A 16,603-nucleotide genomic window follows, 5' to 3' on the forward strand; every position below is an offset into this window, starting at 1 on the left:
TAGAAATTGTCTGTATATATATGTGTGTGTAAATATGTATATATGTAATCACATGTATGTAAGTTGTTGTTTAGTTGCTAAGTTGTATCTGACTCATTTGTGACCCCATGGACTGTAGCCTGCCAGGCTTCTCTATCCATGGAATTTTCCAGACAAGAATACTGGAGTGGGTTGCCATTTCCTTTTCCATGGATGTATATATATATATATAGTATGGATGGAGGAGCCTGGTAGGCTGCAGTCCATGAGGTCGCTGAGTCGGACACAACTGAGTGACTTCACTTTCACTTTTCACTTTCATGCATTGGAGAAGGAAATGGCAACCCACTCCAGTGTTCTTGCCTGGAGAATCCCAGGGACGGGGGAGCCTGGTGGGCTGCCGTCTATGGGGTCACACAGAGTTGGACACGACTGAAGCGACTTAGCAGCAGCAGTAGCAGTCATATGTATATATGATTACAGTTTTGTAAAAACAAAGCAACTGGCCTAAATCAGCATAGAAAAAAGGACTGGGAGAGTAGATGCATGAATGCTACCAGTGGTTTTTCTTGGATCTACTCTCACTTTTGCTATCTTCCCTGAGCCTTTCTCTTTTGTATCTATGTTTTTTATAATCCAAAAAATTACTTAAACATATGCTGCTTAGAACTTTCTTTACCTCTAAAGCAATTTGTGCTAGTTAAAAACTTTATAAAGTTTTGCAAAGTATAGAAAAACTTTAAAAATGTTTTCTTTTTTAATTAAAAAATTAAACATTTTTTGTACAGAGAAAACTTTTATTATTACTTTGTATTGTATGGTAAACACATCTGTGCCTCAAAAACATAGGCATAAGAGAACTTGTACTTGCCAGAGACGACCATGGTCAATAGCTTGGTTTGTCTTTCCAGTCTCCTAGTTTCATGTATTCATAAATCTTAGAAAAGTTTTCAAAATAAATATTAATATTAGGAAATCAAGTGATACAGAATATGAAACATTTAAATCACATGGAATTGTGTGTGGCAGAAAGTTGTTGCTGTTTCTGCTTGTCTCCCAGACTTTGGTTTGTATTCCTTAGACTTTAAATGCATATACAGTCTTTCTACATATGTGTCTTTCTTTTTTTTTTTTTTAACAATTAGGATCATATTATATACACTGTTCAATACCTTGACTTTTTATATAGTATATTGTAGATATCTTTTTTGGTCGACTGGTACTATATTATTCTATATCATGGTACCATTGTATGGATATACTGTAATTAATTAGCCCCTGCTTAGGTTTTTTTCAATTTCTCACAACTACAGATTGTCTCAGTAAACATTTTCATAGTACATTTTTGATTGTTTATGCCACTGTTTTTTTAGCAAGGATAGATTTCCAGAGGGTGGATTCCAACATCAAAGGGAACATATGTCTCAATTTTTAAAGCAGAAAACTTGGATATTTTGGAAAGGAGCTAAGTGTCATTAAGAACCTTATCCTCTGAGAAGGAAGTGGCAACCCAATCTAGTATTCTTGCCTGGGAAATCCCACGGACAGAAGAGCCTGGCGGGCTCTGGCCCACAGGGTCACAAAAATTGGATGCGACTTAGTGACTTAACAACAAGAGTACCCATAAGAGTATTACTTCATTGGCTGGCACTGCACACACACATACAAAAGAACCTTATCCCCTGATTTCTCTTGGATGCCATGTTGGGAGATTCAACTCATGAATTGTTTTGTGTTATTGGAAGATGATATGAGAACCTTGAGTTGGCTGTGTAACTTGAATCATATGATTCTTGTAAAACTGAGGTAACCTTGAGTCCTTGGGTTTGTGTGTTTTCAACAGGAGTTCGCCAAGATGGTTCAGGTGTTACAGGCATACTGCATCATTTCAGCGGGCGTCCGTATAAGTTGCACCAATCAGGTTGGGCAGGGCAAGCGGCAGCCTGTGGTGTGCACCAGCGGAAGCTCCAGCATGAAGGAAAACATCGGATTGGTGTTTGGGCAGAAGCAGGTAGTGGTGGCTGGTTGTATAAAGCTGTTTTCTCCCTCTTGTGATTATGGCAAGTGTCTTTTGTTCCTTTTCAATAGAATAGAGCATTGGAAAAGACCCTGATGCTGGGAACGTTTGAAGGCAAGAGGAGAAGGGGGTGGCAGAGGATGAGATGGTTAGATAGCATCACTGACTCAAGGGACACGAATTTGAGCAAACTCCGGGAGATAGTGAAGGACAGGAGAACCTGGTGTGCTGCTGTCCATGGGGTTGACATATAATTTTTTTAATATTTATTTGACTGTGTCAGGTCTCTGCGGCATGTGGGATCTCCCTTGTGTGGCCCACGGGCTCTCCAGTTGTAGCGTTCTGGCTCAGAAGTTGTGGCTCGAGTGCTTAGTTGCTCTGAGGCGTGTGGGATACTAGTTCCCCGACCAGGGCTCGATCCCACTTCCCCTGCATTGCAGGGCAGATTCTTATCCACTCCACCACCAGGGAAGTCCTTGTGGGCGACGTATTGGTAATGGATAAGTAGGAGGCCCAAGTGTTTCGCTTCACTAATAAATCAAAATTACTCTAAAACTGCAGAAAGCCACTGTTGATATTCTTTGTTCTCTTAATACGGATAGCTTAACTATGAAGGAAAACACAGAACTCTCGTTATAGCTTCCTTTCTGAAGTTTGGAAGTTGAAGTTCTCACTTGGTCATGAAATCACCATGAACCTTGACTTCTTTCAGTTGCAAAGCCTCATCCCCTTTGTGCAGCTGCCCCCTAGTGACTCCATCTGCGAAGAATATGGGCTGAGCTGTTCCCAGGCTCTGCACAACCTGTTTTGGTAAGTAGATTGCTGCCCAGAAAATTACCATCAGTTTTTTTTTGTTGTTTTTTTTTTGAGATTTTTTTTTTTTCTTGGTTTTGTTTTTAAAGATCATGCTTTTAAAGTTCATAGTTTCTTATGTTCTTCGTAAAACTGTAGGCAGTATGACTGCTGAGGAAGCAGGTTTATATGAAGGAGTCAGGTACTAAATGCAAACAGTGTTCTGGGTAACTGGTAACATTTTAGGGGGTTTCCTATTGAGTTAGCCCTTGTAGAAGAGGCTCTGTCTAGTGAACAAGTAGGATAACTCTTAAATTATGTATAATGTTTCATTTTATTGGGATCTGGCAGAGAGGGGTAGAGGCTCAGTTTATTTAGCCTGGTGCCTTATTCAGAGTCCAATCCAGCATCATCGTCATCATTTTTTAAATAATGATTTACCCACTTGGCTGTACTGGGGTCTTAGTTGTGGCGTGCAGGATCTGTAACTGTGGCATGCAGGCTCCTTCATTTATTTATTCTTAGTTGCAGCATGTGAACTCTTAGTTGTGGTATGTGGGATCTAATTCCCCAACCAGGGATTGAGCCTGGGCCTCTTGCAGTGGTCCAGTGGCTGGACCCCAAACTCTGGATCTTAGGGAAGTCCCCCAGCACCATTACGTTTAGTGTAAGAAAAATATAGACACTTTTCCATAAACAGGGTTGATCTTGTGACAGCCCATATTGTTTACCATCCGTCCACTTGCCTTTGGCTTATGCCTGAAATTAAAGATGAAGATTCACCTTTTTATGTTACAGTATCAGTCTTACAGAAACTCGGATATCCCAGGGGTAGATCTCAGGTGAAATAAGCCCATAACCAGTGCGTTAGTTGATAGAAGTTTGCTGACTGAGAACAGATTTTAAAAGGAAGGAGAATGTGGGCAAAGAGCCTGGATTCAGGTCCCTGGGCTCCGTGGACAGCTCGTTGGGGACTGCACGAAGGTTCTAGAATGTGAATGTAGGGTGAGACCCGCTCCTTATGTGGAGGCCGAGGACTTAATAGGGAAAGTGAGAGCCGAAATGAATCGGTTTTGAAACCACTGAGTTACCCGTGGTGGATTTGTCAATAATGGGATCTTGGGACATTCCAGAGGGTCTGTATTTCTTTCATGATTCACCACAATGGAGCACAGACACACATTACCTGAAATGTTAATACCTGTCAGCTTGTCACTGGGGATTATGTTTTTATTCTTCACTTTGAGAAGGTGCTGAGTGATATGTGTCTGATCCTTTCCACTCTGGAATCCTGCCCTAATGGCATTAACATTGAACAGTATCTCAGGTTTTATTTCGCACTGTGCTCATGGCGTGGGAAGAAGTTCAACGGACAGACAGTTTTTCTTTATCAATCGGCGGCCTTGCGACCCATCAAAGGTATTTCAAAATTTGGGGTGATTAGTTTTTTTCTTTTAGCCTTCACTTTTAATTTTATTTTTTATTAAATAATATTTTCTTTCTTTCTTTTTTTTTTTTTTAAATAACATTTTCTGACACAGGCAATTTACATGGAACTTGAAATTCTGACTCAAAAACATGAGTAAATTATCTTTTTTTTATTCTTCTAATCAATTTTATTCTAAAAGCATGTTTTTATGCAAATATATTATTTAAACCAACAATGCTATATTATTGTCATTTAAAAAATATTTTTAGAATGTCTCGCTTTCTTTTTAAAAAGATTTTTATTTTACATTGGAATGTAGTTGATTTGCAGTGTTGTGTTTTAGGTGTACAGCAGAGTGGCTCAATTATACACATAGCATATATCTATTCTTTTTCAAATTCTTTTCCCATTTAGATTATTACAGAATATTGAGTAGAATTCCCTGTGCTATATAGTAGGTCCTTGTTGGTTATGTATAAATTAAATTTTTTTAGACCTTTGAAAATGAGTACCACACAGTGGTTTCAATTATACATCTGTGTGTGTGCATACATATGGACATATATTAATAACCAATATATTTATTATAATAAAAATTATCACTATTAGAAGACAGTAAGCATTTTAAAATATTGACTATTTGATCTAGACTCTTTGATGTAGAATGACACATGTGCACCTGCCTCTGTATTTTCTCTTTGTTTTATCCATTTTCCAGGAAAATAAGGCCCAGATTGCTTCTGCTTCAAACTAAAACTGATCATCTTGATATGATTATAGCGTTTGTTAATGGTCAGTTTTGATTTTGCATCTTCAGCAACATTATCCCTCAGTAATAGTTTCAGTTTTCCAGTGATTGTTCAAAATTACTTGGTTTGTTTTTTGCTGTGCCACATGGCTGGTGGGGTCTCAGTTCCTCAACCAGGGACTGAACCTACACCCTCAGCAATGAAAGTATGGTCTTAACCACTAGGCAGAGAATTCCTCCAAATTACTTCTATCAACCAGATATGATTCAGCTTCTAAATTTTTAAACTGTGTTATAATGGGTGTGATTTTATGGCTTATCTGTAATGCCATTTGATAGTCTCATTATTAAGTCATATAAATACACTTATGTACATGCATAAAATGTATTTTATGAGCATTTAAACTATATCACATTTTACTGACATCTCTTCAAGAACATCTTCATATTGGAAAAAGATTCAGTTTTATGAATCTGTGCTTAAAAATACCCCTTAGAGGGGCAAGAGGAAACCTTTTTGAGGTAATTGGTATCTTCATTAGCTTGATTGTGGGGATGGGTTCGCAGGTGTATGTATATGTCAGAACTTATCAAGTTGTACACTTTAAGCTCAATTTGTTTTAGGCCAGCTTTACCTCAAGAAAGCTGTTAAAAATGTATCATTTTATAGAGTGTTGTTAGAACACTGGGGAAAGAAACATTTTATTCTTTTCTAATCTTTGATTCTTTGTGTAGGTTTCCAGACTTGTGAACGAGGTCTATCACATGTATAATCGGCATCAGTACCCATTCATTGTTCTTAATGTTTCTGTTGATTCGGGTAAGTTCTGCTGAGGTTTCAGTAAGATTGGTGACTTACTCCTGAAGGAATAAAATGAAATTATAAAGCTCGGATATGACTGGAAATTTTTATAGAACAGTTAATGGCTATATACATTTTTATAAACTAAACAATTTTAAAAATTAAAAAAAAGTATTTTATTTTAGACTTTTATTTTTTTTATACAGGCTTTCCTGCTTTCTACTTGGAACTTTGTGATTGTGTTTTTAGGAAAATGTGACTTTTTCATGTCAGCCAAGGGAGAAAGTCGACTAAATGTTTTCCCTGATTTTGAAAATAATTCATTTCATCTAGGTATTTTTCTTCTGATAGCTGTTATTATGGTTTATTGTTATCCAGTGTTTTTTCTAGATGCTTAGAAATATATATGTGCACACCTTAAAAATATATATACCTAATGGTATAATACATATCTATCCATATTTTTTGGAATGGGAAAATAATTTTGGAAAATTTTGTATTGTGCTCTTTAACCTTAGATGTAAACATTTCTTTTCAGAAACATGATTCTAATATTAATAGCTGTATTGTATTTCGGTGTGTGGATATATCTTGATTTGTGAACTTTTATGTTTGTGCTTATTATAGTTGTTTTCAGCTTTTGGAAATTTAAATTCTTTTCTTATAGATAAATCATTATCTATATCTATGATTGTTTCTTTAAGATAAACTCCTAAAAGTAGAATCACTGGGTCAGTGAATGTGATCCTGTTATACCAGTTTATACATCTATCAACAATGTACTAGGGATTGTAAGTTTTAAGCAGATTCAGTAGGTGATGAAAATGACAGTTTAGTTAGCAATTTTAACCTATCTTTTCATGGGTTTATTTGCTTTTTTTTCTTTTGCAATTTTCCTACTCAAGTGCTTGTGTAGTTCATCTGTTTGCTTAAGGTGGACTTAATCAGCATCTTTTCTATTTTGCTTTAGCATGTGTCGACATCAACGTTACTCCAGATAAAAGGCAAATTTTCCTGCAAGAGGAGAAGCTTTTGTTGGCAGTTTTAAAGACGTCTTTGATAGGAATGTTCGAGAGTGATGTTAACAAACTCCAGGTCAGCCAGCAGCCGCTGCTAGATGTGGAAGGTAAGAAAAACACCAGCGTGTGTGGCTTCTGCAGGCTGCCCTTGTCCTGGTACTGTCCTCAGTTTCTTTGGAGGTAAAGTTTTTTTTGGCATGAAAGAAAATCTCCCTTTTTAGACAGAGAAGATGTGTCACCCTAGAAAGCATGTTGCTGCAGATTTTACGGTAATCCGGGTAAAAAGAGACCCAAGCCGCCTCTGTTATCACACAGGGGTCCGTTCTTACCAAGACTCACCCCTTTGCTTTCAGTAAACATGCCCTGATTTTGGCAAGTCTTTTGTCCATTTCCAGAGTTCTGAACAAGTTGATTCTGATAATTCTTGCCATTTTTTCCTATTTCTTATGGAGGAGGGAATCTGGGGCAAGGTTCTTACTTTGCCATTTGCCTTCACATCCCCCGTGTGTTTATCGCTGCGTGGCACGTTGAGATGAGACTTGTCCTAGAGAGTTTTACAAAGCGGCTGTACCAATGTCCCCACCACTAGCAGTATTTAAGCATCCCATTGGATCCTCAACTTTGTAAGCATTTTTTTTTAATTTATCTGTTCTGAAGAGTATATAGCCATATCACATTGTGGTTTTAATTCGTGTCTCCTTCCTGGTTCATGTAGCACTGTGTTCATACCTTGGATCAGCCATACAGAGCTCCTCTTGTGCAAATTTAATGTTCATGTAAAAATATCCCCTTATTCCATTTCTGCATGGGCTTCCCTGGTGGCTCAGCATTAAAGAATCTGCCTGCCCATGCAGGAGACAGTTCAGTGCCTAGGTTGGGAAGATCCCCTGGACGAGGGCATGGCAACCCACTCTAGTATTCTTACCTGGAGAACAGCTATGAGATTCAGTCCATGGGGTTGCAAAAGAGTCGGACACAACTTAGTGACTAAGCAACAATAATTCCATTTCTGCACAGCCTCTGATGCCCTTCTCTGTTTGCATCTACTTAGGTCACTTAATAAAGAGGCCTTCGGCAGAGATGGAGAAGCCTGAGCCAGAAAAGAAGGATGATCCTGCCCCGTTAAGGACTCATGGAGAAGAGAAAAGGGTAGTGACCATTTCCAGACTGAGAGAAACCTTTTCCCTTCGTCACTCGACTGAGAATAAGTCCCGGGGTCCGAAGGCCACTGATCCGAGGCGGGTTTCTCCGAGGCAGAAAAGCAGTGCCCAGTTTCCTAGAGCTTTGGGGCCCCCCTGCTCCCGGAAGCACGTCTCTGAACCTGGGGAGGAAGGGAGGACTTCTGCTCAGGGGCCCCACAACTTGATGGGCAGAGTGGAGATGGAGGAGGACTCGGGGCACGGCAGCGCATCTGCCGGCTCTGAGGAGGCATCCAGCACCCCCGAGACAAGCAGCCACCCCAGCACTGACCGGGTGGCAAGCTCCCCCGAAGACAGATTTTCCCAAGAAAATGTGGAGTCTCGGGAAAAGTTACCTGAAACTGACCATCGTCTTTCAGGCACAAAGTGCCATTTAAACCAAGAAGAAAGTGGCTCCACATCTAGAGTCTTGCTGCAGCCCACAAAGCTCTCATCCCCAAACGCAAAGCGTTTTAAAAAAGAAGGGATTCCTTTAAATCCCGATGTCCTTCCAGAGTTGGTGAAAGCCCAGAGTGCGTCAGCTACAGTGGATGTAGCTGTGAAAATTGACAAGAAAATAGTGCCCCTTGATTTTTCCATGAGTTCTCTCGCCAAACGAATAAAGCAGTTGTGTCAGCAAGAACAGCAGCGAGAAAGTCAACAGAATTATAGGAAATTTCGGGCAAAGATTTGCCCTGGAGAAAATCAAGCAGCGGAAGACGAACTAAGAAAAGAGATCAGGTAACAATTTTCTTTAAAGAACTCTTACCATGTAGTTCTGCAACCTGAAACCTTGCAAGGATTTTTTTCCTTATATTTCTTACAGATTTGGTCCAAATCAAAGCCTTCTTGACCCCAATTTCAATCCTCTTCCTGGAGGTTTTCAGCCCATGGTGACTTCTCCCTGCATTGAATTCAGGGCACCTTTGGGGAACATTATTGCTATTATCCATCGTTCCATTTAATGTGTATGAGGGAGAATTACCAAAGCTATGATTTCAAGAAGATGGTATCAGATAAGGTTAAGTAAAAAAGGCAGTTTAAAGTAAAATATCCGTAATACAGATAATAGAAAACACTAGTCACTGCTATTTTCTTGACAATAATCATGTCTAACATTGTGATTCTTAAAAAATGAGAAATTCTCTTGAAATATTTAGTTTTAAAAAGACAGTTATTTATTTTTGGCTGTGCTGGGTCTCCGTTGCGCTGTGGACTTCCTCTCGTGGCAAGCAGGGGCTGCTCTCGTTGGGAGTCCTCAGGCTTCTCTCTGCAGCGGCCTCTCGTCGCAGAGCACAGGCTCTGGGGTGAGCAGGGTTCAGTAGTTGCAGCTCCCGGGCCCTGGAGCACAGACTCAGTTGCGCTGAGGTACGTGCGATCTTCCCGGATCAGGGATCAAACCTGTGTCTCCTGTATTGCCAGGAGGATTCTTCACCACTGAGCCACCAGGGAAGGCCAAAATATTTAACTTGTACTTTTCTTATCATTTGTTTTAAAAATATTTGGACAGAGAAAATTGTTAGGGACAGAGGAGCCAGGCCGGCTACAGTTCATGGAGTCGCAAGGATTCAGACACAACTGAGCACACACCAAGCTGTAAAGCTTTGTTTCTTGAACCCAGATGCTAGGTTCTAGTTCTGGTTTATGCCGGGAGATACACCTGCCAAAGACATGAAAAGACCAGGGTCTTCAGGCTTGCACAGGTTTTTCCTGTGGGGAATCCCCCTGGGGAACCAGAGCAGACTCAGACGGTTCCTGAAAGAGCAGTTAGATCCAAGGAGTTGGTATTTGTGCAAATTATATCAGTTTGTTGCCTCACGGCTCCAAATCCCCCATTAGCCCTGCTTTTGCGGTCCTGATTGGTGTTCAGTCGCAGTCCTGGAGGCTGGACCATATAAGCCTTTCTCTTGGTGCACTGTTAGATGTGATCAGCAGGGGGCGCTGGAGGGACTCTGCAAGACCAAGTGGGAGCAGCGGCTTCCCCCTTGCTTTCTGTCATGCCCTGTCTTCCTACGATATCTGAGATGCACTGTTAAGTGCCTGGAGTATGAAGAATTGATTCCATTTGTTTTAAACAATGTACAGACAAAGGCCTGGAAGCATATGCACCAAATCATCAATAATTTAGTGACTGAGTCACAGGGCAGTTAGGTGAATGCCTGAATAAGTAGTGTTATCTTTAGAAAGTGTGATTATTAGGGACTTTGTGTTTTTGTATTTTTTTTTTTTTTTAATCAGAGAAAGAATCTTTAAAAATGTCTTCTAAAATGGGAATTCCCTAGCAGTCCAGGGGTTAGGACTCAGCCCTGGTTTAATCACTGGTGGGAGAACTAAGATCCCACAAGCCGTGGAGTGTGGCACCCTCACCCCCCCCCAAAAAAAAAAAACTTTTCTAATTGATATTTTCTACACACAGCAAAACGATGTTTGCAGAAATGGAAATCATTGGTCAGTTTAACTTGGGGTTTATCATCACCAAGCTGAATGCAGATATCTTCATAGTGGACCAGCATGCCACGGACGAGAAATACAACTTCGAGATGCTTCAGCAGCACACTGTTCTCCAGGGTCAAAGGCTTATAGCGTAAGTGCATCTCAGTGCTCAGAATTCAGTGTCATTTCACATCCCAGACTTAGCTTATAGGTGTGTCTTATCTCTGGCTTCCCTGGTGGTTACCCAGATTCTCGGTGGTAAAGAATCTGCCTGCCAAGGCAGGAGACTCTGGTTTGATCCCCGGTCTGAGACTATCCCCTGGAGGAGGAAATGGCAGCTCACTCCAGTGTTCTTGCCTGGAGAACCCCATGGACAGAGGAGCCTGATGGGCTGCAGTCTGTGGGGGGAGGTCATAGAGAGTCAGATACAGCTTGGCAAACAACAAATCTTTATCTATCTATATTTTTTGGTCCTAAATATCCTTAAAGCAGATTTCACACTTTTTGCATGTTAATAGTCATACCTGCCCTTTATGTAGTGCTTACTTTGTGCCAGGCAATGTTGAAAATTTTGCATTTAATCCTCACAACCCTTTGAAATAGTTACTGTGTAGTACCATCATCTCACGGGTGATAACACTGAAGACGCACACAGAGGTTCAGTCACTTGCCCAAGGTCACACAGCTGATGGGTTCTTTAACGATAACAGCTTTTTAGCTATTCAAAAATGCCCATCACTGGTTGGCCAGGAAATCCTTTTGATGAAGGACAGTTTATAGTATGTCTATTTAGAGTATGTGGGTCCCCTGGAGAAGGAAATGGCTGCCCACTCCAATATTCTTGCCTGGAAAATCCCACGGACAGAGGGGCCTGGTGGCCTGCAGTCCATGGGGTCGCAAAGCATCAGGCACGACTGAGCGACTAACACTTCACTTCACTTCACGTGTTCAGAAGGTCAGTGGTGCCTGTGTGTCTGTCCTCAGCTATGGTAGAGCAATTCCAGTAATTAGTCACTGCAGAATTTGGTATTTCTCTCTCTTTAGCCAAATTGAATGTGTTACACTGACCACTTTACAAGGCGGTGTGGTTGTGTAGCATGTAAACCAGAAATCTTTAGTAAGAGTTGTAAGGAGAGGTCATGGGTTTTCATTTGGGAAATTAAACTATGTAATTAACTCAGATCCCAGCAGTAGCAGATCCCGTCATGAAGAAGTTACTGCTGAAACCGTCTCTCAGCTGGCACCCTTACCTAGTTTATCTGCTGAGTACTCTTGTTTCCTCTGTCTCCTGCAGAATGGTTTAATTACTTTTACTTTTAGTAGGAGTAGTAAAGACAGTGAATGAGCCACTTTAGAATACTGAGTTACTCCTATCCCTCTCGCAGAGGCCATTTATTTTTTAGCCATTTTGCATAATTACAGTCTCGTTTGTGGCATTTCAAGTTGACCTGGATAATCCCAGGCCACAGTGGGTTCCCGGTGGACCACACTTCGGGATGAAAGGGTAAAGACCACAGCTGCCTCCTTTCCTACTAGGCCCTGCCTCGCTCGGCCCTGACGACCTCTCAGCTGTCCTAAGCCCTCCTCTCCTCTTCTCCACGCTTGAGCCACCCTGGCCATCCTTTGTGTTCCCTCAACAGTCCTGATGAATTCCTCCCTGGCCATCAAGCGGAAGGAAGCAGATCTGTGTGTGTGGCTCTGGGAACATCCATGGTCCATCCTAGGGCCTTTGCACAGACTATTGCCTAGAGCACTTGTTACCCCCATCACCTGATAACTGCTTCTCACCCCCAGATCTCAGCCCAAAGGTCATTTCCTCAGAGAAGCCCTCCGTGACCACCTCCGCCCCCACTCTCCAGGCCAAGTCTCACGTGCTCTGTGCTTCTAAGTCTCTGAGTGTCTCGTCTTCCTGATTCTCTGTGTAGTTTGTTATTATAGTTTGTTTGCATAACTTGCCTTTTTTCCCCATTAGACTGTTTGTTCCATGAGAGCAGAGGACGGGTCTGTGTTTGCTCACCTTCACAGCTCCTGTCTTTTAGCGGTTTCTGTAAATCCAGGTGGAGAGATGGGTAGATCGCTGGAAGGAGAGATGGCTGGATGAAGGATGCAGGCAGGAGAAGGAGCAGCATAGTGGAACAGATGCCATTTCCTCTGTTTTCAAACGTCTATAATGACCAAAGCCAAGTTTTCAAACTCTCTTTATTGTGAGGAGGAAAAATAGCTTTTTTAGGTTATATTGTTATCATTAAAAAAAAAAAAGAGTCATTGGGTGGGATGGCAGATTGAGGAAACATAAACTACTTTTGGAGTTAATTCTGACTTCTAAGAAGATCTTTAAAAAAAAAAGAAAAATGGAAATTAAAAGGAAATGCTTAGGACTTCCCCAGCAGTCCTGTGGTTAGAACTCTGCACTTCCACTGCAGGGGCACGGGGTTCAGTCCTTTATTGGGGAACTAAGATCCCACATGCCTTGAGGCGTGGCCAAAAACAAATAATTTTTTTAAAAAAGGAAATGGAGTTTTGTGACAGGTGAGGTTCACAACTGAAAGCATGTTATTCATGTTTGAATAAATTACAAAATTGTTGTTTTAATTTCATTTCTGTCTTAGAGCCTTCAAGATCTAGTTTGGGTCTCTGTTTTTCAGACCTCAGACTCTCAGCCTAACGGCTGTCAATGAAGCAATTCTAATAGAAAATCTGGAAATATTCAGGAAGAATGGCTTTGACTTTGTTATTGATGAACACGGTAAGTTATTACTTAGAAGGTAGGATTGCGTCCTTGTAGAGCTGAGAACGATCTCTGAGGCCCTGCACAGTGTGTTTTTTTAGAGATGGACAGGCTTCCCCCCAGAGTGCTTTGCGTCCGCCTTGTCTTTCAGATGTTCCTGACAAGTAGCACCCAAATGAAACACATTTTTCAAATTATGGCTTTTTCCCCGAATTGTCTTCTTTCAGCGCCAGTCACTGAAAGAGCCAAGTTGATTTCCTTGCCAACCAGTAAGAACTGGACCTTTGGACCCCAGGACATAGACGAGCTGCTCTTCATGCTGAGCGACAGCCCCGGGGTCATGTGCCGGCCTTCCCGCGTCCGGCAGATGTTCGCCTCCAGAGCCTGTCGCAAGTCTGTAAGTAAGGAACGCTCGCCCACAGGGCCCCCAAGGGTCTGCTCCAGCTCAGGAGTCCTCGGTTCAGCCCCGGACAGCCCCATGAAGTGTGGGCGATGGTCACCCTGGGACGTGTGCCTAGAGGGTCCCGTTGTCCTCCGCCAGCGTAACCTGAGCCCTGCACGGCCGCCCTGACCCACAGTTACTGCATCCCCGAGGCAGCATCCTCCCAGCACCTCCAGCGATCCCGTGCAGTCAGCCATTTGTCCCCGTTGTTCGTCTGTGGACCTGAGGGGTATTAATGATCCTGGTGGAGAAGGAGTAGGTGCTGCCAGTTCTTGACCCTGTGGGAGGTTGTCCGGAGGCTCTGCGGTCAGCATGCATTTTGCAGGGACCCCCAGGGCTGGCAGTGTGTGCTTGCTGGCTGCCGCCCCCCGATGCTGGCAGGGCCCCGGTGCTGTCCCCACACAGCGCATAGACTGGGGGCTGTCTCCTCTGCACCCAGGGGCCCATGTCCTGCCCTTGGCTCTAGGCATGCCAGCTTCTATCTGCTTCCCACCGCAAGCCCTCTGTCTGTATGCCCTGCTCCACATGCCTTCCTCGCCCGCCTGGTGCCTTCCCGCCCTCCCTGAGCACCCAACTGAAGTCGCCTCTCCACGGTGCTGCAGAGGACAGATGGGTGAGCTGTTCCGCTGAGGGCAGGCAGGGACGTTTGAGCGGCAGCCTGAGGAAGAGGGGCCCTGAGACACGCAAACGCCTGTGGGAAACGTGTGCCGGGTAGAGGGCGCGGCCAGTGCCAATGGCCTGAGGCAGGTACTTGCTTCACGGGCTTGTGCAAGAGACCAAGGGTGTCTGTGAGGCTGGAGTCAGGGAGGAAGGGCTGCTTGCTTGCAGATGTGGGTGCAAAGGCCAGCGAGGGCCAAGTCACATGGTGCACTCGGTCTTTCATACAGGCTGGGGGGTGGCTGCGGGGTTTTTGGTTTTTTGGTTGAGCTGGGTCTTCGTTGCTGTGTGCGAGCTTTCTCTGGTTGCGGAGAGCGGGGGCTCCTCACTGCAGTGGCTTGCCCTGTCGGGGAGCACAGGCTGTCTATGCTCAGGCTTCAGCACTTGCAGCACGCTGGCTCCGTAGTTTCGGCTCACTGGCTCTGGGCGCACAGGCTTCAGTAGTTGTGGCTCCCAGGCTCTAGAGCACAGGCCCAGTCATGGCGCAGGGACTTAGTGGCCCTGTTGCATGTGGGATCTTCCTGGTCCAGGGATCGCACCCATGGCCCCTGCTTTGGCAGACGGACTTCTATCTACCACGACACGGGGGAAGCGCCTGACAGACTTTTAAGAGGAATCTCTGGCCCTGAGTGGAGGATGGGTTGAAGGGACGAAGGGGTCGGGAGAGCAGGGAGATCTGTTAGACTGCTGTGGTCACCAGGGTGGGAGGCCATTGCGGCGGGGTTGTGGGTGCTGGTGGAACTGGTGTGACTGGTTGGTCCTGGACGGGAGTGGGCCACAGCTCTCTCAAGGATGTGCTACCAATGAGGGAGCCATGGAGGGGCTGGATTTCACAAAGGGGCCCGACAGCTGGGGCCCTAGAGGCCAAGGTTCTTCCAGACAGGACTTTGCAGGGAACACAAGACAAAGTCTTGTCCAGCCTCTCTGTAGAGAACACTGCATCTGAAGAATGGCTGTGCTGTGCTTAGTCGCTCAGTTGTGTCCAACTGTTTCTGATTCCATGGACTGTATGTAGCCCACCAGGCTCCTCTGCCCATGGGGGATTCTCCAGCAAGAATACTGGAGTGGGTTGCCATGCCCTCCTCCAGGGGATCTTCCCCACCCAGGGATTGAACCCAGGTCTCCCACCTGGCAGGCGGATTCTCTGCTAGGGAAGTCTGAAGTGTGGCTGTTCTAACCCAGACCAGTAAAGCTTTAATTGAAGCCATCATGTCTCACACGCAGGTGATGATTGGAACCCCTCTTAACACAAGCGAGATGAAGAAACTCATCACACACATGGGGGAGATGGACCATCCCTGGAACTGTCCCCACGGAAGGCCCACCATGAGACACATTGCCAACCTGGATGTCATTTCTCAGAGCTGACGGCGCTTTCCGTTTTATAGAGCTGTTGATCGTACTGCAGGTTTTTCTGTTTTGCAAGGCCGGGCTTTAACGAACCGTTTGGGGGGTTTGTTTCTAAATGCAACTGCTACTTCCAAAGGCATCAGATCCATTTAGAAATGATCTTGAGGACTTTTTTGATCCACATGGAGCACTGCTTGCAATACTTTTCTTGTTTTGCTTTTAAATGTGAGCCTGTGTGTGTATAGAGGCAAGAGTATATTTACAGAAATAGAGCACTTTAGAAGTCACTGGGACCTCTGCTGTGGCCTGATGTATTTTGATCTGTAACTTTCAGCCCTTAACGATGATTAAATTCCTAATGGTTTCACTTCATAAAGCTAATGTTACGGTTCTTTGGAGCTAGTCATCCTGAACCCTGCTGCATATTAAATTTAGAAAAGAATCCTAGAAACCCCAAGGGGGATTCTCTGTCCAGCTGGAAGAAGTTGAGCAGGTGGATCGGGGTCTCTCTATCTGTTTGTTTGTTTGTTGTTGTAATTTTTGTTTTGTTTTTGGCAGTGTTACAAGGTTTTCGGGGATTAAACCTGGACCACCGTGGTAAAAGCCCAGGATCCTAACCACTGAACCGACAGGGAGCTCCTGGATCTCTCTTTTTAAATGTACCCCGCTGCAGCCAGAATGGCAAAGACTGTTGTGCGTGCTCAGTTGCTCAGTCGTGTCCAACTCTCTGCGACCCCATGGACTGTGGCCTGCCAGGCTCCTCTGTCCAGGAGTACTTGAGTGGGTTGCCATATCCTTCTCTAGGGGATCTTTCCGACCCAGGGATCAAACCCAAGTCTTCTGCATCTCCTGCTTGGCAGGTGGATTCTTTACCGCTGAGCCACCTGGGAAGCCCAAAGACTGTTGTAGGCAAGGGGAAATAAAAGATTCTGATTTTTCTGTAACATTGATGCTGTGATTTGATTTCCTTGGAGTGTGGCCTGCAAGACGCTCTAGTTACTGACTGTGCTGGAGGGAGAATCCGTAATT

General features: G+C 43.8%; 1 protein-coding gene across 4 annotated transcripts in view; it reads left to right on the plus strand.

Annotated features, from left to right (window-relative positions):
- PMS2 (PMS1 homolog 2, mismatch repair system component) overlaps nt 1-16,518 on the plus strand; it is a 22,067-nt gene extending 5,549 nt beyond the window's left edge. For 2 of the 4 annotated variants that reach the window (XM_044936217.2, XM_044936219.2), the window contains exons 6-16: nt 1,823-1,990; nt 2,709-2,806; nt 4,108-4,207; nt 5,701-5,785; nt 6,738-6,893; nt 7,838-8,705; nt 10,381-10,548; nt 13,043-13,143; nt 13,353-13,522; nt 15,449-15,632; nt 16,133-16,518. In XM_044936217.2, coding sequence (XP_044792152.2) covers nt 1,823-1,990; nt 2,709-2,806; nt 4,108-4,207; nt 5,701-5,785; nt 6,738-6,893; nt 7,838-8,705; nt 10,381-10,548; nt 13,043-13,143; nt 13,353-13,522; nt 15,449-15,592 — 2,058 coding nt within the window. In that variant the 3' untranslated portion in view covers nt 15,593-15,632; nt 16,133-16,518. Of the gene's footprint in view, nt 1-1,822; nt 1,991-2,708; nt 2,807-4,107; nt 4,208-4,629; nt 5,010-5,700; nt 5,786-6,737; nt 6,894-7,837; nt 8,706-10,380; nt 10,549-13,042; nt 13,144-13,352; nt 13,523-15,448; nt 15,633-16,132 lie in introns of those variants that run through there. The other 2 variants (XM_044936218.2, XM_044936220.2) reach the window with 2 other exon arrangements.
- Nucleotides 16,519-16,603: the final 85 nt, after the last annotated feature.

Source organism: Bubalus bubalis, chromosome 24, assembly GCF_019923935.1.
Source record: "Bubalus bubalis isolate 160015118507 breed Murrah chromosome 24, NDDB_SH_1, whole genome shotgun sequence".
Taxonomy (NCBI): Eukaryota; Metazoa; Chordata; class Mammalia; order Artiodactyla; family Bovidae; genus Bubalus; species Bubalus bubalis.